The sequence below is a fragment of the Oryx dammah genome, unplaced genomic scaffold (genome assembly GCF_014754425.2).
Source record: "Oryx dammah isolate SB20612 unplaced genomic scaffold, SCBI_Odam_1.1 HiC_scaffold_3, whole genome shotgun sequence".
NCBI classification, from domain to species: Eukaryota; Metazoa; Chordata; class Mammalia; order Artiodactyla; family Bovidae; genus Oryx; species Oryx dammah.
The window spans coordinates 96,174,990-96,200,785 of record NW_024070187.1 but is presented as its reverse complement, the minus strand read 5'-3'; the positions used below and the strand labels follow the sequence as shown (position 1 = coordinate 96,200,785).

Genomic DNA, 25,796 nt, shown 5'->3' with positions numbered 1-25,796 from the left:
TCGGTGCTCAACTTTCTTTATGGTCCAACTCTCGCATCCATACATGACCACTGGAAAAACCATAGCCTTGACTAGATGGACCTTTGTTGGCAAAGTAATGTCTCTACTTTTAATATGCTGTCTAGGTTAGTCATAACTTTCCTTCCAAGGAGCAAGGGTCTTTTAATTTTATGGCTGCAATCACCATCAGACATATCAGATGATTTTTGTTTTCTTTTTCTCTTTTAAAGAATCAAGGGACTTTCTTGGCACAGACCAAATTTTGGAAGACAATTTTCTTGTGTCTGTTCTTTTTTTCTAAACAGTTTTATCTAATTATCTTATTTTATTTCTATTGAAGTATAGTTGATTTACAATGCCATGTTAATTTCAAGTGTACAGCACCTGAAAATGATTCAGTTATTACAAAATATTGAATATAGTTTCTCATGTGATACAGTAGGACCTTGCAATTTATCTGTTTTACATATAGTAGCATGTATGTGTTAACCCCAATCTCCTAATTGATCCCTCTCCCATCCTCCTTTGATGACCATAAGTTTGTTTTCTATGTCTATGAGTCTCTTTATGTTTTGTAAATAAGTTCACTTGTATCTCTTTTTTTAGATTCCACATATAAGTGATATCATATGATATTTGTCTTTGTCTGGCTTACTTCACTTAGTATGGTAATTGCTGGGTACATCTGTATGGCTACAAATGGCATTATTTCATTATTTTATGGCTGAGTAATATTCCATTATATCTATGGACCACATCTTTATCCATTTGTCTGTCAATGGACATTTAGGCTGTTTCCATGTCTTGGCCATTTGCCTAGCTATAATGAAAGAAGGGAGGATAGATTTTGATGCTATACCAACCTATAGTAATAAAACAATAAAGACTTCATTGGTTCACATTACAAAAAATTTGAAAGCTGGTGATAGCTAGAATTTAGTGCAGTGTCTCAATTGCCAGGAGCCAGCGTGGAGAATCCCACCCATGGCAAAAGTCATGAGGAAGAAGCCTGACAGGCAAAGGCGAGATCAGGCCTCGAGGGGCCCCCCTTCTCGAGCATCTACCCCAAAACCAAAATCTGTCTGTTTTTTCATGACTTTCACCAAGTCCTCTGACATTAACAGGGGGCTATCCCCGACCACCTTTCTCTGAAAAAAAATCAACTTAGGGCTCTAGCTAATAAATCTCCTGGGCATGAAAAGAGTGTTTCAATTCAAACCCTCTGTTAGCATTCTAGCTTACTTGGCAGGTTTATCCAGACTCTTGCAACATTGTTGAGCCAATGCTTGCTGCCAAGTTCTCACATCCCTTATCCATTGTGTTCCTGGGAGTGCATATGGTCAGGATGTAGAAATAACAAGCAGTAGCTTTAGCATTAGCAACATTAGACTTTGAGTTAATAAGTTCTTCCTTTGCTGTAACCCACTAAATCTGTGCTCCATAAAAATGTGACTCTGTACTTTAAGGGTGACGCGGGCTAAGAATTTAAGAAAAAATACTTTAAGGGAAAATTATTGTTCTGGCTGACCAACCTTTATCAAAAAGAGGACATAAAATATCAACAGGCCTCCGGGCCAGAAGATAATGTACAAAAAATGAGACTCTTGCAGGAAGGAACCTGGTATCGATAAAAGTTAATACTGATGAAATGTTGAGTTGTTTCTACATTTTTTACTTTGCTGTATGTACAACTCAGGGTATAAAAGCCCTCTCTGAAAATAAAGTAACAGGCCTTGCTCACTGAAGCTTGGTCACCCCGTGTCATTCTTTCCTTATCTCTTTCTCTGTCTTTATTCGCCAACGTTGTCCATCCTGAGGATATCCCTGGACTCTGCTGAGGCTGGATCTCGACACTCAATGATACTATCAAGGAGTCAGTTCTTTCCATCTGCTGCTCTGCCATCCTCAGTATGTTGGCTTTGGCTCATTGTATTTGTGGTCTCATGGTTACATGATGGATGCCATAGCACTGGGTATCATACTTTCACAACAGCATCCCAAATGGGAAACGAGGAGAGTGGGCAGAAAAGAGACTTTCCATTACCAGGGATGCAAATCCTTCCCGTTTGCATCTCATTGGCTAGGTGCAAGGGAGTCTGGAAATATATTTATCTAAGGCAAATGAGATACCTATGATGGGCTTAGACTGGTTATGACTTATACCCTTGGGTTGAACACATTGCTGTCCTGAGTAGAACTAGATTCTGTTAGCTAAGACAAAGCCGAGAAATGACTGTTGGGTTGGCAATTATGTCTGCCACACATGAGGAATATTTTTTAATATTATTGAAGATATAAATGGTCTCTGAGGAGGCTCTTGGCATAGAAACTCTTAGAGGATACTGTTGAATTGAAATACTGGAAGAAGAAACTTCCTTCTGGGATTATTCCGTGAATGACGTGAGGTCAGTACATTCCATCTACTTCTGAGAAAAAGAATCATTTGGGCCACAGACATAAAAGGATCCTTATAAGTCATCTGTCAATTGAATGACAGTGATTGACTATCTTTTTAAATATTTCTTTATTAATATTTATTTAGGCTGCACTGGGTCTTCATTGCAGCTTGCGGGATATTCTCTGTGGCATGCAGAGTCTTAGTCGCAGCTTGCAAGATCTAGTCCCCCACCCAGGTGTCAAACCCAGGCCCCCTGCATTGGGATCTTGGAATCTTACCCACTGGACCACTAGGGTAGTCCCAAAGTGATTGATTTTTGAAATCAAGAGTACATGGGGGAAAAAACCAATCACCATTGGTTCTATATCAAAATTATCCTGTTCTTTTGGGGATGGTAATATTTCACAGATTTCCCTTTTTAACTAATATATTGTTTCTTTCCAGTGCTCAGAGAAATTATTTTGGAAATTGACATCATAGCCTGAATAGTATTGTTTATATCTCTATGATTAGAGGAAGTCATGTATTTTTAGGGTGACATCAGGTCACTCAAGCTATCATGCTTTCCCAGATTTAGAATATTGAAAGCAGAATTTTAACCACTAGCATATTGAGTTTGTTGTTTTGCAGATGTCTGTCTATGCTGGCTTATATCTGAGACTCTGTAAACATTTTAAGGACAAAACAAAACAAATAGTCCTTGTCATTACAATTTATAATTGTAAATGAATTACAAAATAACACAAACCCTCCACATTTGTCTATGACACATGTGAAAAATAACTCAAGATTCCCTGAAGGTTAAAAAAAAATCAAAGATGCTCTTGGTTCATAGACACTGTGACAATCCTGGTCGTTAGTAGTGACTTGTTAATCTTTCTTGCTCCATGCCAGCTGGCCCTAAGAGCAGAATGAAAAAATTGCTTTGGCAGAGAGCTTACTTCCTGATAAATTACAAAATTAAAAAAAAAAAGATAACCGAAGACCCCGAATATCACTTGCAGTAGCATGTGGTTAAGACATTGAAAAGACATCAGATGCTAGGCACTGCTATCAGAGCTTTAGATGTATTTTTCAATCCTCCTAAAAACCTGATGAAGTGGGTACCATTACTGTACCCACTTTACTGATGAAGAAAGTGAGATGCAGGGGACTGAACAACTGAAGTCACACAACCACTGTAATAAGTGGCAGAGCTGGGATTCCAAGCTCTGGTAACCTGGCTCCCAAGTCCATGAATTATAGCTGCCTCTCTCCAATAACCTCCGTTTTATAAAATCCTTCTAATTCATAATAAGAAAATTGTTTTCAGCTCCAGAGGATATTATCTTAACTTTTGAGACATTTCACTGTCATAAGTATTTTCTCATTAGGTAAAATTATAAAATCCATAAATGAAGATGATCTAGTAGGCTTTACTTTTTCCCATTTGTGGCTTGGAGGAATTTTACCACCACTTGAAAGAGCAGAAGGCTTGTCTTCAAGGGTTACCATGGTAACAGTACACTATATTCTTTGACTTGAGTAACTTCAGTAGATAATACTGTATGAGCCATCTGTTTGGAATTTGATGATAAAAAATATGAATATACGACCATTATCAAGACCCCCTCTTCAGATCACGTTTACATAGTTGGAGGCTTGGGTGCCAAGCTAATTTGGGCTTAAGGTAACGCTTTATTTGCTTCCATGAGACTGTAAATGTTCAAGTGACCAGATGTTCTCTTGAGCATTAAAGCTAGAAGACTTAGGACTTCCATGGAGGTCCAGTGATTAAGACTCTGCGCTGCCAACGCAGGGGGAAAGGGTTTGATTTCTGGTCAGGGAATTAAGAGGGACTCCCAGGTGGCTCCATGGTAAAGAATCTGCCTGCCAATTCAGGAAACTCAGGAGACGTGGATTCGATCCAAGGGTGGGGAAGATCCTCTGGAGAAGGAAATGGCAACCCACTCCAGTATTCTTGCCTGGAAAAATCCCACTGACAGAGGAGCCTGGCGGGCTGCAGTCCACTGGGGTGCAGAGTTGGCCATGACTGAGCACACACACAGGGAACTAAGATCCTGTATCCTGCATGCCATGGCACAGCCAAAAGATTTTTTAAAAAGCTATCAGATTTACGGAGGAATAAAAGTGGGAGTGGCAGAGCCACTGCAGGCCTGTGACAGTTCATTTTTCTCTCTGAGGAAGAGGGAGAGCTTCAGGGGATCAGGGAGCAGGTTGAAGTGTTCAGCCTCTGACTCCAAGCGTTCGACAGTCCCCACTGTGCAGTCCCTCCTACCACACATGCCACGAAAGACAGTGAAGACTGCTCAGACTTGTGTGCTAGTCGCTCAGTTCTGTCTGAATCTTTGCAACCCCTCTGACTGCAGCCCACCAGGCTCCTTTGTCCATGGAATTCTCCAGGCAAGAATACTGGAGTGGGTAGCCATCCCCTTCTCCTGGGATCTTCCCAACCCAGGGATCAAACCCAGGTCTCCCACATTGCAGGCAGACTCTTTGCTGTCTGAGCCACTAAGGAAGCCTCAGACTTGAGGAATTGCTATTTACTGAAAGAAACAAACACTCAGTAGAAATGTACAGAGGATTAGCAGTACTGGCACGCGAGGAGGATCTGACCGTCTGGATAACAGCTTTGCAAATCATTGACACCATTTGGAGGAGAATCTTCCAAAGTTAAAGTTAAGTCGCTCAGTCGTGTCCAACTCTTTGCAACCCCATGGACTGTAGCCTACCAGGAGGCTCCTCCATCCATGGGATTCTCCAGGCAAGAATACTGGAGTGGGTTGTCATTTCCTTCTCCAAAGTTAAAGTTAAGTCAAGGAATTGCTATTTACCGAAAGAAACAAACACCCAGTAGAAACGTACAGAGGATTAACAGTACTGGCACATGAGGAGGATTTGACCGTCTGGATAACAGCTTTGCAAATCATTTGGATAAATGACACCATTTGGAGGAGAATCTTCCAAACCGAGTCTAAATGCCAGAACCCTTTTGAGAAGGTTTATGCAATTCTGGTTCTTTTCTTCCTTTTGTCAGAAATGTATTGGGTGACATTGTTCCAGATATAGTTTACTATCTGGGACATGGGAGCAATTATCCTGTTTTTTCCTGTGAGATATTATTGGAAGATTAATACCAATGGAGTAAATATTACATTAAATAGGAACATAATTCAGAATGCAAAGATAAAGCTATCTTAGAAGTATGGCATCGTCCTTCCTTCTTCCCCTCTTATCTTTAAAAAGGCAAAGAAAAATGTGGCCTCCTAGCTGGTAGGTACCACATTGATACAACTCAGGGAAAGAGTGGAACTTGTCCTTACTAAGAAATGTAAGTAAACTTTCTGTGACGCTTGCTTCTGTGACTGGAAGCACTGGGCCAGTTTATTTTAATGGTGTCAGGAAAGATGAGAAAAAGAGAACCACCTCTCAGGTAACACTGAGGCAGTGAAGAGAGTTAATTGAATAGGCCTATTCATTTTTTTTTTCTTTTAAAGGTATTTGCAGTCAATATCTGAACTTACCAAGTCAGAACAGCTTATAAAACCAAACCAGGAACTATCCTGGTTGTCCAATGGCTAAGACTCTGGGCTCCCAGTGCAAGGGGCCCGGGTTCCATCCCTGGTCAGAGAACTAGATCCCACATGCCACAGCTAAAGATCCCACACGCCGCAACTAAGACCCGGTGCAGCCAAATAAAGAAATATTTTTTTAAAGAAATCAAATTTTCATCTCTTGGCACCTCCAGGAATCCTCTTCCAGCACAGAAAGAATAGAGCACATCAGTGTTTTTTCTATTGCAGGTTCTTTTGGTCACATTATCAGCTAGGTATGGGCTAAGGAAAGACAGGTTATTTTGGACAAAACGGGACTTACAACAGAGTCCCGTTCTTTGGGTGTGTATAACAGAGTCCCTTGTGATTATAGAGTGGAGGTGACAAATAGATTCAAGGGGTTAGATCTCATAGACAGAGTGCCTGAAGAACTCTTGACAGGCACTACAGGTAACAGTTACCTCCTGATACGACAGGAGGTTTGTAACACTGTCCAGGAGGCAGTGACCAAAACTGTCCCAAAGGAAAAGAAACACAAGAAGGCAAAATAGTTGTCTGAGGAGGCTTTACAAATAGCTGAGGAAAGAAGAGAAGAGAAAGGCAAAGGAGAAAAGGAAAGATATATCCACCTGAATGCAGAGTTCCCAAAGAATAGCAAGGAGAGATAAGAAGGCCTTCTTAAATGAACAATGAAAGAAATAAAGGAAAAATATGGAATGGGAAAGATCAGATATCTCTTCAAGAAAACTGGAGTTATCAAGGGAACATTTCTTGCAAGAATGGGCATGATAAAAGACAGAAAAAGTAAGGACCTAACAGAAGCAGAAGAGATTAAGAAGTGGCAAGAATACACAGAAGAACTAAACAAAAAAGGTCTTAAAGACCTGGATAACCACAATGGTGTGGCCACTCACCTAGAACCAGACATCCTAGAGTGTGAGGCCAAGTGGGCCTTAGGAAGCATTACTATAAACAAAGCTAGTGGAGGTGATGGAATTCCAACTGAGCTGTTTCAAATCCTAAAAGATGATGCTGTTAAAGTGCTGCACTCAATATGTCAGCAAATTTGGAAAACTCAGCAGTGGCCACAAGACTGGAAAAAGTCAATTTTCATTCCAGTCCCCAAAAAGGCCAGTGCCAAAGAATGTTCAAACTACCAGTTGTGCTAATTTCACATGTTAGTAAGGTGATGCTCAAAGTCCTTTAAGCTAGGCTTCACAGTATGTGAACTCAGAACTTCCAGATGTGCAAGCTGGTTTCAAAGAGGCAGAGGAGCCAGAGATCAAATTGCCAACATTCATTGGCTCATGGAGAAAGCAAGGGCATTCTAGAAAAATGGCTACTTCTTCTTCACTGACTATGCTAAAGCCTTTGACTATGTGGATTACAACAAACTGTGGAAAATTCTTAAAAGAGATGGGAATACCAGACCATCCTACCTGGTTCCTGAGAAACCTGTATGTGGGTATCTTGTGCTTAGTCACTCAGTCATGTCTGACTCTTTGCACCCCATGGACTATCAAGCAACAGTTAGAACTGGACATGGAGCAACTGACTGGTTCAAAATTGGGAAAGGAGTATGACAAGGCTGTATATTGTCACCCTGCTTATTTAACTTCTATGCAAAATACATCATGTGAAATCCTGCACTGGATAAGTCACAAACTGGAGTCAAGATTACTGGGAGAAATATCAACAATCTCAGATATGCAGGTAGTACCACTCTAATGCCAGAAAGTGAAGAGGAACTAAAGAACCTCTTGATCAGAGTGAAAGAAGCATGAGAAAAGGCTGGCTTGAAACTCAACATTAAAAAAACTAAGATCATGGCATCTGGTCCCATCACTTCATGGCAAATAGAAGGGGAAAAAGTGGAAAAAGTGACAGATTTTCTTTTCTTGGGCTCCAAAATCACTGCAGACAGTGACTGCAGCCAAGAAATTTAAAGACACTTGCTCCTTCTAAGGAAAGCTGTGACAAACCAAGACAGTGAATTAAAAAGCAGAGGCGTCACTTTGCTGACAAAGGTCCATATAGTCAAGGATGTGAGGACTGGACCATAAGGAAACACTGATCACCAAGGAAGGACTGATGCTTTCAAATTGTGGTGCTGGAGAAGATTCTTGAGGGTTCCTTGGACTGCAAGGAGATCAAACCTATCAATCCTAAAAGAAAACAATCCTGAATATTTATTGGAAGGACTGATGCTGAGGCTGAAACTCCAGTACTTTGGCCACTCGATGCAAAGAGCTAACTCATTGGAAAAGATCCTGATGCTGGGAAAGATTGAAGGGGCCAGCAGAGGGTGAGATGGTGAGATAGAATCACCAACTCAATGGGCATGAGTTTGAGCAAACTCCAGGAGATGGTGGAGGACAGAGGAGCCTGGTGTGCTACAGTCCATGGGGGTCACAAAGAATCAGACAGGACTTAGTGACTGAACAACAACATAGTTGTTCAGTTACCACAGTCGTTCTCTTACCAGGGAAAGAGAAAGAAGGAAAAGGACCAAGATATGTGAGATGAGGCATTGGTAGATTAACAAAACCAGAAAGTGTTAGTTGCTCAGTTGCATCCTACTCTTTGCGATCCCATGAACTGTAGTAGCCAGTTTCCTCTGTCCATGGAATTCTCCAGGCAAAAATACCAGAGTGGGTAGCCATTTCCTTCTCCAGGGGATCTTCCCCACCCAGCAATTGAACCCAAATCTCCAGCATTGCAGGCAGATTCTTTACCATCTGAGTCACCACAAAACTGAAGCTGGTCCTAAAAGAACTTTTTACTTTGATCTTCTGGCCTCCATGGTAACTCAAAAGTGGGTAGGGAGGTGAAGGAAGTAAGGGAGCTTCCGCTATTTACACACATACATCTCATCGTTGTCCTTACGCTCATACTCGTCAATTGCCAAAGAACCTAGTGACGTTAGGATATATTATGGATGAGTAGATGTTCTTCATTGTAAGAATCTTCTTTACGATGTATTACTAGGTCAGAAGACTGATTTAGCTCATCACCTATTTCCTGACTCCTATCAGAGTGATTTTGGGAGTCTAATCCAATTGAATAACACAGTAAAGATCCATAGTTTTATTTTTATTTTTTAGATCCATAGTTTTAAAGACATAACCAGATCACAGATTTCAATCTAAAACTATACATCTTTCAGAAAAAACTACAGAAGGAGATCTTCTATATTAAGCACTAAACAGAGAGTTCTTAGGCTTGACATTGGAATGATTATCCACACAAGGAAAACTTGGTAAGTTAGAATTTATCAAAATTGAAAAAGACTTTCTTTTAAGTACATGGTCCTGGATATTTACATGCAAAAAAAAAGATGAAGTTATCTTGCACCACATACAGAAATTAAATCAAGATATAGCAAAGATTTGAATAGGCAGAGATAAAACCATAAAACTTTTAGAATAAAGCTTAAGGAGAAGGTCTCATGACGCTGGATTTGACAGTGGTTTCTTGGATGGAACACCAAAACCACAGGCAATAACAATAACAAAATAGATAAACTGGACTTCATGAAAATTTAAAACTTCTGTGCATTAAAGGTCACTATCAATAAAGTAAAAAGGCAACTCACATAATGGGAGAAAATTTTGTAAGTCATATATCTGATAAGGGATTAATATTTAGATATATAAAGAACTCCTACAACTCAACAATTTAAAAACAAATTTAAATGTACAGAAGACATGAATAGACTTTTCCCCAAAGAAGAGATATAAATGGCCAGTAAGCAAATGAAAAGATGCTCAACATCACTAATCATTCAGTTCATTTCAGTTCAGTTGCTCAGTCGTGTCTGACTCTTTGCGACCCCATGAATAGCAGCACGCCAGGCCTCCCTGTCCATCACCAACTCCTGGAGTTCACCCAAACTCATGGCCACCAAATTGGTGATGCCATCGAGCCGTCTCATCCTCTGTCGTTCCTTTCTCCTCCTGCCCCCAATCCCTCCCAGCATCAGGGTCTTTTCCAATGAGTCAGCTCTTCACATGAGGTGGCCAAAGTATTGGAGTTTCAGCCTTAGCATCAGTCCTTTCAATGAATACCCAGGACTCATCTCCTTTAGGATGGACTGGTTGGATCTCCTTGCAGTCCAAGGGACTCTCAAGAGTCTTCTCCAACACCACACTTCAAAAGTATCAATTCTTCAGCACTCAGCTTTCTTCACAGTCCAACTCTCACATCCGTACGTGACCACTGGAAAAACCATAGCCTTGACTAAATGGACCTTTGTTGGCAAAGTAATGTCTCTGCTTTTGAATATGCTATCTAGGTTGGTCATAATTTTCCTTCCAAGGAGTAAGTGTCTTTTAATTTCATGGCTGCAATCACCATCTGCAGTGATTTTGGAGCCCCCAAAAATAAAGTCTGACACTGTTTCCACTGTTTCCCCATCTATTTGCCATGAAGTGATGGGACCAGATGCCATGATCTTCATTTTCTGAATGTTGAGCTTTAAGCCAACTTTTCACTCTCCTCTTTCACTTTCATCAAGAGGCTTTTTAGTTCCTCTTCACTTTCTGCCATAAGGGTGGTGTCATCTGCATATCTGAGGTTATTGATATTTCTCCCGGCAGTCTTGACTCCAGCTTGTGCTTCTTCCAGCCCAGCATTTCTCATGATGTACCCTGCATAGAAGTTAAATAAGCAGGGTGACAATGTACAGCCTTGACGTACTCCTTTTCCTATTTGGAACCAGTCTGTTGTTCCATGTCCAGTTCTAACTGTTGCTTCCTCACCTGCATATAGGTTTCTCAAGAGGCAGGTCAGGTGGTCTGGTATTCCCATCTTTTTCAAAATTTTCCATAGTTTATTGTGATCCACACAGTCAAAGGCTTTGGCATAGTCAATAAAGCAGAAATAGATGTTTTTCTGGAACTCTCTTGCTTTTTCCATGATCCAGCGGATATTGGCAATTTGATCTCTGGTTCCTCTGCCTTTTCTAAAACCAGCTTGAACATCAGGAAGTTCACAGTTCACGTATTGCTGAAGCCTGGCTTGGAGAATTTTGAGCATTACTTTACTAGTGTGTGAGATGAGTGCAATTTGCGATAGTTTGAACATTCTTTGGCATTGCCTTTCTTTGGGATTGGAATGAAAACTGATCATTAGGGAAATGCAAATCAAACCCACAGTTATATACCACTTCACACCCATTTGGAGAAGGAAACAGCAACCCACTCCAGTATTCTGGCCTGGAGAATTCCATAAACTGTGTAGTCCATGGGGTCGCAAAGAGTCGGACATGACTGAGCAACATTCACTTCTCTTCACACCCATTAGGTTGGCTACTATCAAGAAAGCAGAAAATAGCCAGAGTTGGTGAGGATATGGAGAAATTGGAACTCTTGTGTATCACTGGTGTGGGTGTAAAATGGTGTGGCTGTCATGAGGGGTCCTCAAAAAATTAAACATAGAATTACCATGTGACCAATCTCATTCCTAGGAATATACCCCAAAGAACTGAAAACAGGGACATGAGTTTGTTTATATGTAATATATAGCAGCATCATTCACAGCAGCCAAAAAGTGGAAGCAACCCACGTGTCCATTGATAGATGAATGGGCAAGCAAAATAGGTGTGTGTATATACATCCAATGGTGTGTTATTCAGCCTTAAAGAGAAATGAAGCTCTGATACACACCACATCAGGGATGAACGTTACAGACTTTATACTAAATGAAGTAAGCCAGACACAAAAGGACGAATATTGTATGATTTCATGCACATGAGGTAGCTAGACTAGTAAAAATCATAGAAATAGAAAGTACAGTGGTGGGCACCAGGGGCTGGGGCAGGAGGAAAGAGGGTTATTGTTTAATAAGTATATAGTTCCAGTTTGGGAAGATGAAAAAATTGTGGAGATGAGTAGTGGTGATGGTTACATAACAATATGAAGGTACTTAAAAAGTTCTGGAGATGAATAGTGGTGATGGTTACATAATGATATGAAGGTACTTAATGCCATTGAATCGTACACTTACAGTGATTAAAATGGTAAAAAAAGATAGTGTTATGTATATTTTACCATACATACATAAAAAAACTTAAAATAATTCTTTAATAAGAGACTTTGTTTAAGAGAACAGAGATGCTACAGGCTTGAAGATTTCCAAACCATGTATCCTCCCAAAAAAGATTAGTATCTAGAATATATAAAGATCTCTCAAACTGTTTTTTTTTTTTTCTCAACTGTTAGAAATCCAAATTGAAAATGGGTAAAAAGAATAGACATTTCACTGAAGAGGGCATATAGATGGCAAACAAGCACAGGGAAAGATATTCAACATCACTAGCACCAGGGAAATGCAAATTAAAACTATATGAAATATCAAATATATAACTATCAGAATGGCTACCATAAAAAATAGTGACAGCACTGGCTAACACCAATTATTTAATGATAACACCAGATAGTGATATCACCAGTACTGATAATGATATGAAGACCTTGGATCAATCATACATTGTTGGTAAGAATATAACATGGTGCAGCTGCTCTGGAAACAGTTTGACCAAGTCCTTAAACTAAACATGTAGGACTTCCCTGGTAATACAGTGAATAAGAATCCACCTGCCAATGCAGGGGACATAGGTTCGATCCCTGGTCCGGGAAGATCCCATTTGCCGCAGAGCAACTAAGCCCGTGCACCACAGCTACTGAGCTTGTGCTCTGGAGCCTGTGTTCCGCAACTACTGAAGCCCGTGTGCCTAGATCCTGTGCTCTGAAACAAGAGAAGCCACCCCTCCACAACTAGAGAGTAACCCTCATTTGCTAAAACTAGAGAAAAGTCTGAGCATGGCAACAAAAACGCAGCACAACCAAAAATAAAATTAAAATAAATATATTATTTTTAAGAAAGAACTAAACGCTTATTAGCTTTGCACAGTGGCAGTTTTGTAGGCAATGAGGTTTATCCAAGGTGTGATTATTGCTAATCGAAAGCTTTTCCCAATATCCCACTGTGATGACTTGAAATATAGTCTGCAATGGCAATTTCTGACACTCTCTATGGAGACTGAATTTAAAAAAAAAAGGCTAGACATGTATTATCAAATGACCTAGCAATTGCAATCTTGGGTGTTTATTCCAGAGAAATAAAAACTTATGTTCGCACAAACACCTGTAAACTAATGTTCATAGCTTCTTGATTTGCAATGGCCAAAAATTTGAAACAAACCAGGTATCTTGTAGGGATGAATAAACACACTTGGTCCATCCATACCATGGAATACTACCCAGTAATAAAAGGTACCAAATTATTGATCAACACAAACCTTAGATGGTCTCCAGGGAATTATGCTGAGTTAAAACAAACAAACAAACAAACAAAAAACCTCAGTCCTAAAGGCTCCATTCTACATGATCCCATTTGTATAATATTCTTGAAATGATAAAATTATAGAGTTGGAGAACAGATTAATGAGTGCCAGAGATCATTAAGAAGGATGTGGAGGAGGGAAGTGGGTTTGGTTATAAAAGGGTGGCACTAGGGATCTTTGAGGTGATGGAAACTGTCTGTCCTGTGCCTTGACTGTAGTGGTAGTCATATGAATCTACACATGTGAAATTGAATAAACTAAAGACACAGATGAAAAAGCTGGCTTAAAACTCAACATTCAAAAAACTAAGATCATGGCATCTGGTCCTATCACTTCATGGCAAATAGACTGGGAAAAAGTGGAAACAGTGTCAGACTTTATTTTGGGGGGCTCCAAAATCACTGCAGATGGTGACTGCAGCCATGAAATTAAAAGACGCTTACTCCTTGGAAGAAAAGCTATGACAAACCTTGGCAGTATGTTAAAAACAAAGACATCACTTTGCTAACAAAGGTCCATCTAGTCAAAGCTATGGTTTTTCCAGTAGTTATGGATGTGAGAGTTGGACCATAAAGAAGGTTGAGTGCCGAAGAACTGATGCTTTCAAACTGTGGTCCTAGAGAAGACTTGAGCATCCCTTGGACAGAAAAGAGATCAAACTAGTCAGTCCTAAAAGAAATCAACCCTGAATATTCATTGGAAAGACTGATGCTGTAGCTGAAGCTCCAAGACTTTGGCCACCTGATGTGAAGAGCCAACTCACTGGAAAAGACCCTGATGCTGGGAAGGAATGAAGGCAGGAGGAGAATGGGATGACAAAAGATGAGATGATTGGATGGCATCACCGACTTAGTGGACAAGAGTTTGGGCAAACTCTGGGAGATGGTGAAGGACAGGGAAGCCTGGCGTGCTGTAGTCTATGGGGTCACAAAGAGTCAGACACGACTGAGTGACTGAACAACAACAAAGTACACGTACACAGAAAGGAGAGCATGTAAAGCTCATGGAATCTGAATAAAGTGAAGCATTGTATCAGTGTCAGTATCTTGGTGTTGATATTGTACTGTGGTTATACAGGACGGGGATAAAGAGTGAAGGGTATACAGGATCACTCTATTCTTTCTTACAACTGCCCATGAACTTGGCATTTTCTAAAACAAACAAAAAACATAACCAAAGTAAACATTATGAAGAAGCACAAAGTAGTTCCATTAGAAGCTAATAAAACAATTATCCAAACACTTATTCTTATCACCTCCCAAGGCATCTCTTTGGTTAAGAAAGGGAAATTTTCATTTCTCATTAGACAAAGGATACAGTCTGGTTTTTTCCTAATTTGAACATAAGGTTTTCCTGTGAGAATTAAGCTAGTAAAAATAGAACAGTTCAGGAGAATAGCCATTAGCCACCTTAACTGCTTCCAAAACAAAATAAGAAAAACAACGCATACTTAAAGATAGCCAAAGAGTAAACACTTAGAAAGGTGGGCCTTCAATATATATGTAAGGAAAAGGTATTAACTAACTTTTGGAGAGTCATGTGAAGAAAGAAACTACCAGGAAGGGTGTCTGTATTGTCCTAGAAAAGCGTGAGCCCAGAGCAGAAAGCATTAACCCGTCCTCAACCCAGCCCTGGAGCGAGAGTACTTTGTCCTTATAGGCGTATTGGCTTGCTTGGCAGGTAGAGTTGACAGAGATGCCACTCAGAGAACATGCATTATGTATGAGGTACTTTACCTGCCTTGTCATTAATCCTCTGAAAAACCCTACAAAATAGTTATCTCCATAATGAAACTAAGGCTTAAGAGATGAGATAACTTAGGACTTCCCTGGTGGTCCAGTGGTTAAAACGTCACTTTCCAATGCAGTGGGCACGAGTTCGATCCCTGGTTGGGAAAAACCAAGGTCCTGCGTGCCTCAGAGTATGACCAAAATTTTAACAAGAGAGAGTCGGAAAAACTTGCCAGAGATCACACAGCTACAAAATGGCAGGCCTGGGCGTCAGTCCCCTGCCTGCCATGCCACGTCCTGCCCACCATACTGCAGTGAGCGCGCAAAGCTGCTGTGCTTGATGCCATGGTCCTGGAAGCGTCTTGTTAGCTCTCCTCACTCTTCTCACTTGCAAGTTTTGCTTTCTCATATAGATGTTCTTAAAAGGGGATCCAGAGCGAGTATTTGTCCTTTTGGCAGTTGAGTTTCTCACTGTACATGAATCGGTTGACATTGTGATTTTGTCACCAGTTCATTTTAACAATGGTTAATAGGCGTGCGTTCTTCTATGGCTGATAATTCTGGGTATACTGGAGAATTCTGTTACTGTAAAAATATAAGATACTGAACTTGGGTTAACTTCCAAGGTATTCTACCACCCTGTGGGGCCTCAGAATTCAGTCTTCAAGATGGAGAAATGGTATGACTGATTTAAGTAACTGTCCCAGGCTTACAGCATCAGTTATTGGCAAAGCTAAGGTTGAGAACTAGGTCTCCTACCCATTACTCTGGTATAACCATTTCTGCTTTACTTATCCTGACGGAGCACCCTATTTCAGGGGCAGATCCAGAAAATTTGGTTTACATGCTCAACTAACATCCTTATTTTCTGTACTCCCTCTGCGTTTTGAGTACTGGTGGAATTATTTTTGTTAGCATTATTTGTAGCTTTATAATGAGCCCACAATATTCTGTACATAAATTAATGGACATTGAAAACTGTATTGTGAATGCTTAAAATGTTCTTCATTTTTCTCATTATATTAACTGGATAGCTATGCACCACTGGCTCATAGAACAGCTTTTATATATTACACAGACTACTACCTATAAATATTGTATTCATTAGCGTATTTCCACCACCTGTTATAGTACCTGTCAGAAGTAGGTTGTCAACAGTTATGAATGGGTTTGGATTGGATTCGATTGAGTTAAATTGATTGAAAGTGGCTCTAATGTGTTTCAACTTCTAGATTCTGTAATTTATTTTAAGCCCCTACTCAGATAGATGTTTAGACAACAGCATGATTGTTCACTGACCCAGTGTTAGGCCAGTCATCTGTGCCTTAGTGTGAAAGATGTACCTAATCAGGTAGGTCAGTTCTGAGAACTAGGATCTTCCTGAGTCCTTGCAGGTTAGCAGCCTGGAAGGGATGTCTGTCTTCTCTCTCTCGGAAGAACCAGGGAATCTCAGCACATGAAAGCAGGTGTCATGGAGGTATCAGAAATGTGGCAGCGCTGGTTCAAACCCAGCAAGTAACTTTTTGTGGTTAATTATAAAACTGGAAATATTAATAATGAGCAGTGATATTTCCTTGTGAAAGTGTTAGTTGTTCAGTCGTGTCCGACCGTTTGCAACCCTGTGGACTATAGCCAGACAGGCTCCTCTGTCCTTGGGAATTCCCAGGCAAGAATACTAGAGTGGGCAGCCATTCCCTTCTCTGGGGGATCTTCCCAGCCCAGGGATTGAACCTGGGTCTCCTGCATTGCAGGCAGATTCCTTACTGTCTGAGCCATGCACTCTTACTACTGGGCCGTGAGACTTTTAATTCTCATCATGTCTTCTATACAGTGTTGCTAAAGCAGGCAAGATGATGGTTGTAGAAATTTCCATTACCTTCTACCAGTTCAAACAAGAGACCTGCATTCAGAGCTTTTAGCTCCCTGTGAACATCCCTCTTTGCCAAACAAAAATAATAGCCACTGTTAGAGGTGCATTTAATCACATTATCCTGTTTGTCAGGTCACCTGTAGAGGTCACTTAGGACATTTTAGTTTCTTGGAACAAGCTTTCTTTTTCGCCTTAAGGATTGTTGGCATCCAGTGTCTCAAATCAATTTTGTCTGATAGCTTTGGGCAAAGAAGGAAACTGATAATTAGTTACTTCTTTCTGTTCTATACCAATAACTTTTCACAGATATATCTGAAGCTTCTGGTTTTCATTCCATTTTTGTGGGGAATGTTTTGTTCACATATTTTTCCTTTAAAATACAATATCCAAAATGCCTGACATCTGTATTCTTTTTCGTTGTGTTGGTTGAAGCAAATTTAAAGTTATCCACAACACATTGTTTTCTAGAGCATTCATCTTCAGAGTCTTCTGAGATGGTTGCTCAATAACATGTCATGAGGAAAGTCCAGATTTGCAAAGCATTTGTCATTTCTTTCTATGCTTCTAATTTGTTTAGTAACCATTTCTCACACTCTTGTCTGCCAAGTTGTAGACATGTGCATGCCAGCTCCGTAGCTCTATAAATCCATAGATGTTAATAATAGTGATAGGACTTACTGGTGGCCCGGTGGTTGAGACTCTGTACTTCTGATGCAGAGGGCATGGGTTTGATCCCTGGTCAGGGAACTAAGATCCCACATGCCACACAGCCAATAAATAAATAAAAAGATGATGAATGTAGATAGTTTCAAAATGTCATATTACTAGAAAACTATGTTAGGGACTTCCCTGGTCATCCAGTGGCTACGACCCCACACTCTCTGTGCAGAGGGCCAGGGTTCAATCCCTGCTCAGGGAACTCAACCCCACCTTCTGCAGCTAAGTGTTTGCATAACTCAACTAAAGATCCCACATGCTGCAAGGAAGATCAAAGATCATACATGCCACAACTAAGACCTAGCACAGACAAATAAATCCATAAACATTTTTAAAAAGAAAACTATATTAAGTAATATTAACAGCACTAAAAGTAGGTTGTATGCCTTTGGTGTCTAGATTTTCTCCTGAAAGTCCTAACCCAAACTCTTTGGTCCTTTCTTGAATACACCGATGCTTGTATAAGGATGCACATCTTTAGGAGAAAGTTTCCATCAATTCTCAACTAAAATTCTGGAATATTTAAGGTAATGATAGAAAACATGTTACTCGCTCAAGGGATTTCCTACCTGTGTAGTTGACAGTAATGATACTCATGTGAATCTTTGTTTCATAAAATATGCTTTTGTTTTCTTCATTAAAGTAAGCTTCCTCTCTATCTTGAAAGAGCAAGATCAAGTTTTGCCTTAGCTATTAACGCTTGTTCGTTTTATTTCAGGGGTACAGGCCTCAGGCATGGATGGAAAGAAATGCAGTGTATGGATGTTTTTACCTCTTGTTTTTACCTTGTTTACGTCTGCTGGATTGTGGATAGTGTGAGTATTCTCTTATTTAAGGACTCAGGTGTAATGTAGATAAAAATAGTAAAGTCTTGATAGTACAGCCCCCCTTTTTTGTGTCTGCAGCCTCCACACCCTCAGAGTCAACCAACTCCTAAACAAAAATATTCAGGAAAAAAAAATTCCAGAAAGTTCCAAAAAGCAAAACTTGAATTTGCTGCTCACAGGCAACTACTTATATGGCATTTTACTTTATCTTTACAACTATTGTATTAAGTGTCATCAATAACTTAGAAATGAAAGTATACAGGAGGATGTGCCGAGAGTACAGGTGACCCTTAACCAACAGTAGTTTGAACTGTGAGGGTCTACTTACACATGGATTTTTTTTCAATAAATACTACAGTACTATGTGGTCCATGGTTGGTAGAGTTTGAGGATGTGGAGCTGACTGTGTGAGAATCCACAGATTCTGGTATCCACTGCTTATCCTGGAACCAGTCCCCTGCAAATACAAATGGACAACTGTATATGTCATATTCTCATGAATGTATCTGTAAATACTTTAAAATAATGTTTGCTAACTCAACCTTCTTGAAGTCCCCATTTCCCTTTCTTTATCACTCAAAGTAAGTAATAAGTATGAGTAATAAATTATGCAGAGCATATATTGAATACTGGTGATATGGACTCATTATTTGCAAGATTTGCTAATTTGACGCTAACATGCTACAGATTCGGGCTTCTCAGGTGATGCAATGGTAAAAAAATCTGCCTGCTATTGCAGAAGACTCAAGAAATGAGGGTTCAGTCCCAGGGTCAAGGAGATTCCCTGGAGAAGGAAATGGCAACCCTCTCCAGTATTCTTGCCTGGAAAATTTCATGGACAGAGGAGCCTGGTGGACTACAGTCCATGGAGTCAAAAAGAGTTGGACTCAACTGAGCACACATAGATATGTATATTCAAACATTTGCTTGTTTAACAGTCATTGAGTATACGTATACTCAATGACTGTTAAACAAGCAAATATGATTCAATGTGGTTAGTCCAGTAATATTGGGAATCAGATAATTCTTTTTTTAAATTTCTTTGTTTTATAAAGTTTATTGTTTTTTCTTCATAGATACTTCATAGCTGTGGAAGATGACAAAATTTTCCCATTAAATTCAGCTGAAAGGTAAAGTTTATCTCTGGGTAACTCTTTGTTCATCAGCAGATTTAGCAAACCTTTGCCACTGGTAAAGTTAAACTATGCAAAAGTAACTGTGTGTTAACCTGAGCTTCTGGGTTTTTTCTGTCATCCAGGAAACCTGGTGTGAAGCATGCACCATATATAAGGTAACTTGATAATTCTCTTCTGATCTTCTGTATCTTAGGCAATGTTGGCAGAGTGTATTAGTTCTGACTATTAGGATAAAGTAGCCTAGACTGGATGGCTTATAAACATCAGAAACTTAATTCTCACATCTCTGCAGGCTGGAAGTCCAAGATCAGGGTGCCAGCATGGTCAAGGGTCTGATGAGAACCCTCTTCCGGGTTTCAGACTCTGTCTTCTCATTGTGTCCACACATGGCAGAAAGAGGACTAGAGAGCTCTCTGGGGCCCTTTTATAAGGGCACTAATCCCATTCACTGGGGCTCTACTTTCATCACTTAATCACCTCCCAAAGGCCCCACCTCCTAATACCATTATGTGGGATGTTAGGATTTCAGCATATGAATTTTGAGGGGACATAGACATTCAGTCCCTTCCAAACAGTCATAGATTTTACTATAGAAATAATAAAACATTTCATATTTTTCAAGCATTGCAGGTGATGAACCTCCTGCAAGCTGTGTGTTTAGTCAAGTTATCAACATGGCAGCATTCCTAGGTAAGAAGAACGTGAAGAATGCTTTACGTGCTTTGGGATATTTCTTTTTTATTTTAAAGTCTCCAAAAACATATCAAAAGTATGGTGGGCTTAGTTGATAATTTAGTGTCATATCATGTCAGTATGCTAAAGTGGGCTTTTTTTTTGTTTTGAGGGTCATTTTTTTTCATAAATCCCTTTACCTGCTTACCTTCCATTTTCTTTCCCCTTTACCATCTTCAATCATTACAGCAAATTCTTGACTTTATTTCTTTTGCTGCATGAAATAATATATTTCATGTGCCATAAAATTCTGCATGAGACTATAATATTGTGCAATATGTTTTCTTTAAAAAGAATGCTTTATATAGTCTTTCACTGGCAAGCATGAAAAATGCATAGGGTCTGAGATAAATATTGATGTGTATAGACATCATCTTTCAGTCTAAAGGTTGGCATTATCATTAGGGTCATGCCCTCCCCTGTTCCTATACACATATCAAGCTGGCAAATGGGAACACAGGTTTATAAAAAACAGAAAGAAACCTTTTGTACTCATGTCCGGCCCTATTTCCCTTTTCCTTTGGGGACTAAAGCTCTCATTTAATATCCTGTCCTCTTTGTTCTGTGAGTGCTTCTCTCCGGGGGCTGTGGGAACCAGCCATACTCTCTGTCTTCCTCCAAATTAGCCTTGTTGTTCAGTCGCTCAGCTGTGTCCGACTCTTTGCGACCCCATGGACTGCAGCACACCAGGCTTCCCTGTCCTTCACCATCTCCCAGAGTTTGTTCAAACTCATGTCCATCAAGTCGGTGATGCCATCCAACCATCTCATCCTCTGTCATCCCCTCCTCCTCCTGCATCAGGGTCTTTTCCAAGGAGTTGGCTCTTAGCATCAGGTAGCCAAAGTATTGGAGCTTCATCTTCAGCATTAGTCCTTCCAATGAATATTCAGTGTTGATTTCCTTTAGGATTGACTGGTTTAATCTCCTTGCAGTCCAAGGGACTCTCAAGAGTCTTCTCCAGCACCACAGTTCAAATTGCAGAGCTCATCTCCTCCAGGCCAAGGATTCCTCTGTGTCTTTCAACAGGTTGGGACTTCCCTGGTGGTCCAATGGTTAAAGACTCCATGCTTTCCATGCAGAGGGCACGGGTTTGATCCTGGGTCTGGAAGTTAAGATCCCACATGCCGTGCAGTGCGCCCAAAAAAAAGAAAAAAAGGTCAACCAATTATCACCATTGGCATTTTGTTGGGTCCAGTCAGTGATAGCTAAATCCTTCAACAGCAGTTTTCTGGACATGGTCCTTTTGGATACTGAACCTTTTACTCCAAGTGAGAGCTAATGATGATGTTATTACTGAGAGAGTATTTGGCCTTTGTAGCACCTGTCCCCTAAAGAGGTGGCCTGTTATTTCATTGATTTATAACTTTCCTACCCCCAAAAAATTTCTACTGGCTCTTACATGTTCCTTTAAAATTTTTGCTGTAGGAAAAGGGAAGACCTATAAAATTCCCTGGAAAATCAAGGGAGATGGTTGGTCCAACCTGCACCACAGGCAGAATCTTAGTTGGTTCAGAAGGCAGAGAAACATGGGGAGTGTTCCCTTGAGCCCCCAGAGGAAACGCTAGCCAGCCTGGTTTTGTCCTCACCGCCTTCAGTCTCCATGTTAGTCATTCAGTTTTGTCCAGTTCTTTGAGACCCCATGAACTGTAACCAGCCAGGCTCCTCTGTCCATGGCTTTTTCCAGGCAAGAATTCTAGAGTGGGTTGCCATTCCCTTCTCCAAGGGATCTTTGCGACCCAAGGATCGAACCCGCGTCTCCTGCACAGGAACTCAGTACTCACTCTTTTTTCCTACTCTTCATACCATCCTTCTGAAAAAATGTAATAAATGTACTCATGCTAAGGTATAAATGACCTCTAAGGAGATATTTGCATCTAATAGAACACAAAGTCCCAAGAGTGACTCTGGACTTGCAGGGTCAGAGACCTTTCCCAGTCCGTCAGCAATCACACCACATAGGCAGGTTGGTACCAACTCATTCCATCATCCCCATGGAGCACAGCAATAACAGTAATTAATGACAGTCCCTTAATATTCCAGGCACAATGCTAAGTGCTTTGCAAACATTACCTCTTTTAATTGTAATACACTGGAGACTTCCCTTACGAGGAAATGTCACAGGATGTCTGTCCTCCATGGGGCTTTAAAGAAACCAGTGAACATGTTAGAAGCCACAGATTACCCTTTGTATTCTTAAGACAAATTGATATGTCCCAATAGTCCTTAGCACAACATCTAAACTATGCCAGTTTTCGCAGCTCACAAATTTATCCCTTTACAAAGCTGATGATAAACTTGTTATAAAAGCAGTTCCAAAAACACAGTCATGAAAACAAGTTCCCCTCTTGCAGATGACATCTGTCAGCATCTGATTCCCCAGTCCTCCCCTGTGCCATCAAGAAGCAATTAAGTTTTTACTGGTTTTTGCTCTAAGGTATTGCAGCGTCCAGTGTTTATCATATTTCATCACTTTTAGTGCCATCTGGTAGACACAAAACTGAGTAAGATTAGTGTTCCATGAGAGTGAACCGTCTATTATTTACTTATCTGGGAGGGAAAAAGAATCTTTTTCCTAATAATTCTTGCTTTGCACTGTGGTTGGTTCTGTCTCCCCAGGCCTGTCCCTTTTAGACCTCAGACTATCGTTTCAGATGACGTAACTGACTATAAGAAACAGCCTGCATCCTGTGTGTTCACTCAGTTGTGTCTGACTCTTTGTGACCCCATGGACTGTAGCCTGCCAGACTCTTCTGTCCATGGGATTTTCTAGGCACGAATACTGGAGTGGGTGGCCATCTCCTCCTCCAGCAGGTCTTCCTAACCCAGGGATCCAACCTGTGACTTCCATGTTTCCTGCACGGTAGGCAGATTCTTTACTACTGAGCCATGGAAGAAGCCCTAAGAAACAACAAGGACCTCATATAAGTCACTGCTTGTTGGCAGCCATATAGGTGATAATTTACAACCTACAAATGAGTTGGTGTGGTATTCATTAAAATCAGTTAGCAAAAATCTTGTGTTTTTTTTTGATGGACTAATCAAAGATCAAAGAAATGCTCAGTGATTTTCTTTACAGAATTATTTATATTCTTTGTCCTAAATCTGCACTTTTATGATCTAAGACACATTTCTTTTAATTACTTATTTTAATTGGAGGCTAATTACTTTACAATATTGTGTTGGTTTTTGCCATACATTGACATGAATCAGCCATGGGTGTACATGTGTTCCCCATCCTGAACCCACCTCCCTCCCCATCCCATCCCTCAGGGTCATCCCAGTGCACCAGCCCTGAGCACCCTGTCTCATGCATCGAACCTAGACTGGTGATATATTTCACCTATGATAATATACATGTTTCAATGCTACTCTCTCAAATCATCCCACCCTCGCCTTGTCCCACAGAGTTCTTTACATCTGCATCTCTTTTGCTGTAAGACACACTTCTTAATAGAAATATTTCTTCCCTGGAGAGGTTGTGAGGATAAAGTTAATAGCTGAATGATTTCGGTCACCTAACAGCAGCCTCTCTCCCTCCTTCAGCCAAAACATATTGATTGTTATGTTTTACTGCTGTGATAAATAGGTATTCAGTTCAGTTCAGTTCAGTCGCTCAGTCGTGTCCGACTCTTTGCGACCCCATGAATCGCAGCATGCCAGGCCTCCTATCCATCACCATCTCCCAGAGTTCACTCACCCTCACATCCATCGAGTCGGTAATGCCATCCAGCCATCTCATCCTCTGTTGTCCCCTTTTCCTCCTGCCCCCAATCCCTCCCAGCATCAAAGTCTTTTCCAATAAGTCAACTCTTTGCATGAGGTGGCCAAAGTACTGGAGTTTCAGCTTTAGCATCATTCCCTCCAAAGAAATCCCAGGGCCGATCTCCTTCAGAATGGACTGGTTGGATCTCCTTGCAGTCCAAGGGACTCTCAAGAGTCTTCTCCAACACCACAGTTCAAAAGCATCAATTCTTGGCGCTCAGCCTTCTTCACAGTCCAACTCTCACATCCGTACATGACCACAGGAAAAACCATAGCCTTGACTAGACGGACCTTAGTCAGCAAAGTAATGTCTCTGCTTTTGAATATGCTATCTAGGTTGGTCATAACTTTTCTTCCAAGGAGTAAGCGTCTTTTAATTTCATGGCTGCAGTCACCATCTGCAGTGATTTTGGAGCCCCCCAAAATAAAGTCTGACACTGTTTCCACTGTTTCCCCATCTATTTGCTATGAAGTGATGGGACCAGGTGCCATGATCTTCACTTTCTGAATGTTGAGGTTTAAGCCAACTTTTCACTCTCCTCTTTCACTTTCATCAAGAGGCTTTTTAGCTCCTCTTCACTTTCTGCCATAAGGGTGGTGTCATCTGCATATCTGAGGTTATTGATATTTCTCCCAGCGATCTTGATTCAAATCTTATGCTTCTTCCAGCCCAGGGTTTCTCATGATGTACCCTGCATAGAAGTTAAATAAGCAGGGTGACAATATACAGCCTTGATGTACTCCTTTTCCTATTTGGAACCAGTCTGTTGTTCCATGTCCAGTTCTAACTGTTACTTCCTCACCTGCATACAGGTTTCTCAAGAGGCAGGTCAGGTGGTCTGGTATTCCCATCTCCTTCAGAATTGTCCACAGTTTATTGTGACCCAAATAGTCAAAGTCTGTGGCATAGTCAATAAAGCAGAAATAAATGTTTTTCTGGAACACTCTTGCTTTTTCCATGATCCGGAGGATGTTGGCAATTTGATCTCTGGTTCCTCTGCCTTTTCTAAAACCAGCTTGAACATCTGGAAGTTCACGGTTCACGTATTGCTGAAGCCTGGCTTGGAGAATTTTGAGAATTACTTTACTAGCATGTGAGACGAGTGCAATTGTGTGGTAGTTTGAGCATTCTTTGGCATTGCCTTTCTTTGGGATTGGAATGAAAACTGACCTTTTCCAGTCCTGTGGCCACTGCTGAGTTTTCCAAATTTGCTGGCATATTGACTGCAGCACTTTCACAGCATCATCTTTCAGGATTTGAAACAGCTCAACTGGAATTCCATCACCTCCACTAGCTTTGTTCGTAGTGATGCTTTCTAAGGCCCACTTGACTTCACATTCCAGGATGTCTGGCTCTAGGTGAGTGATCACACCATTGTGATTATCTTGGTCGTGAAGATCTTTTTTGTACAGTTCTTCTGTGTATTCTTGCCACCTCTTCTTAATATCTTCTGCTTCTGTTAGGTCCAGACCATTTCTGTCCTTTATTGAGCCCATCTTTGCATGAAATGTTCCCTTGGTATCTCTAAATTTCTTGAAGAGATCTCCAGTCTTTCCCATTCTGTTGTTTGCCTCTATTTCTTTGCATTGACCAGTGAGGAAGGCTTTCTTATCTCTTCTTGCTATTCTTTGGAACTCTGCATTCAGATGCTTATATCTTTCCTTTTCTCCTTTGCTTTTCACTTCTCTTCTTTTCACAGCTATTTGTAAGGCCTCCCCAGACAG

The 25,796-nt window shown here is 40.6% G+C and overlaps 1 protein-coding gene and 1 non-coding gene across 4 annotated transcripts in view; both read left to right on the top strand.

Annotated features, from left to right (window-relative positions):
- The window catches only part of TMEM150C (transmembrane protein 150C), a 110,133-nt gene that overhangs the window by 72,751 nt on the left and 11,586 nt on the right, over window positions 1–25,796 (top strand). For all 3 annotated transcript variants that reach the window (XM_040237203.1, XM_040237204.1, XM_040237205.1), the window contains exons 2-5: window positions 18,333–18,429; window positions 19,518–19,571; window positions 19,700–19,732; window positions 20,200–20,267. In XM_040237203.1, the coding sequence (XP_040093137.1) occupies window positions 18,333–18,429; window positions 19,518–19,571; window positions 19,700–19,732; window positions 20,200–20,267 (252 nt within the window). The remainder of the gene's footprint in view (window positions 1–18,332; window positions 18,430–19,517; window positions 19,572–19,699; window positions 19,733–20,199; window positions 20,268–25,796) is intronic.
- LOC120862305 lies at window positions 12,853–12,993 on the top strand. Its single transcript, XR_005720735.1, has one exon. It is a non-coding gene; the product is annotated as a U4 spliceosomal RNA (small nuclear RNA).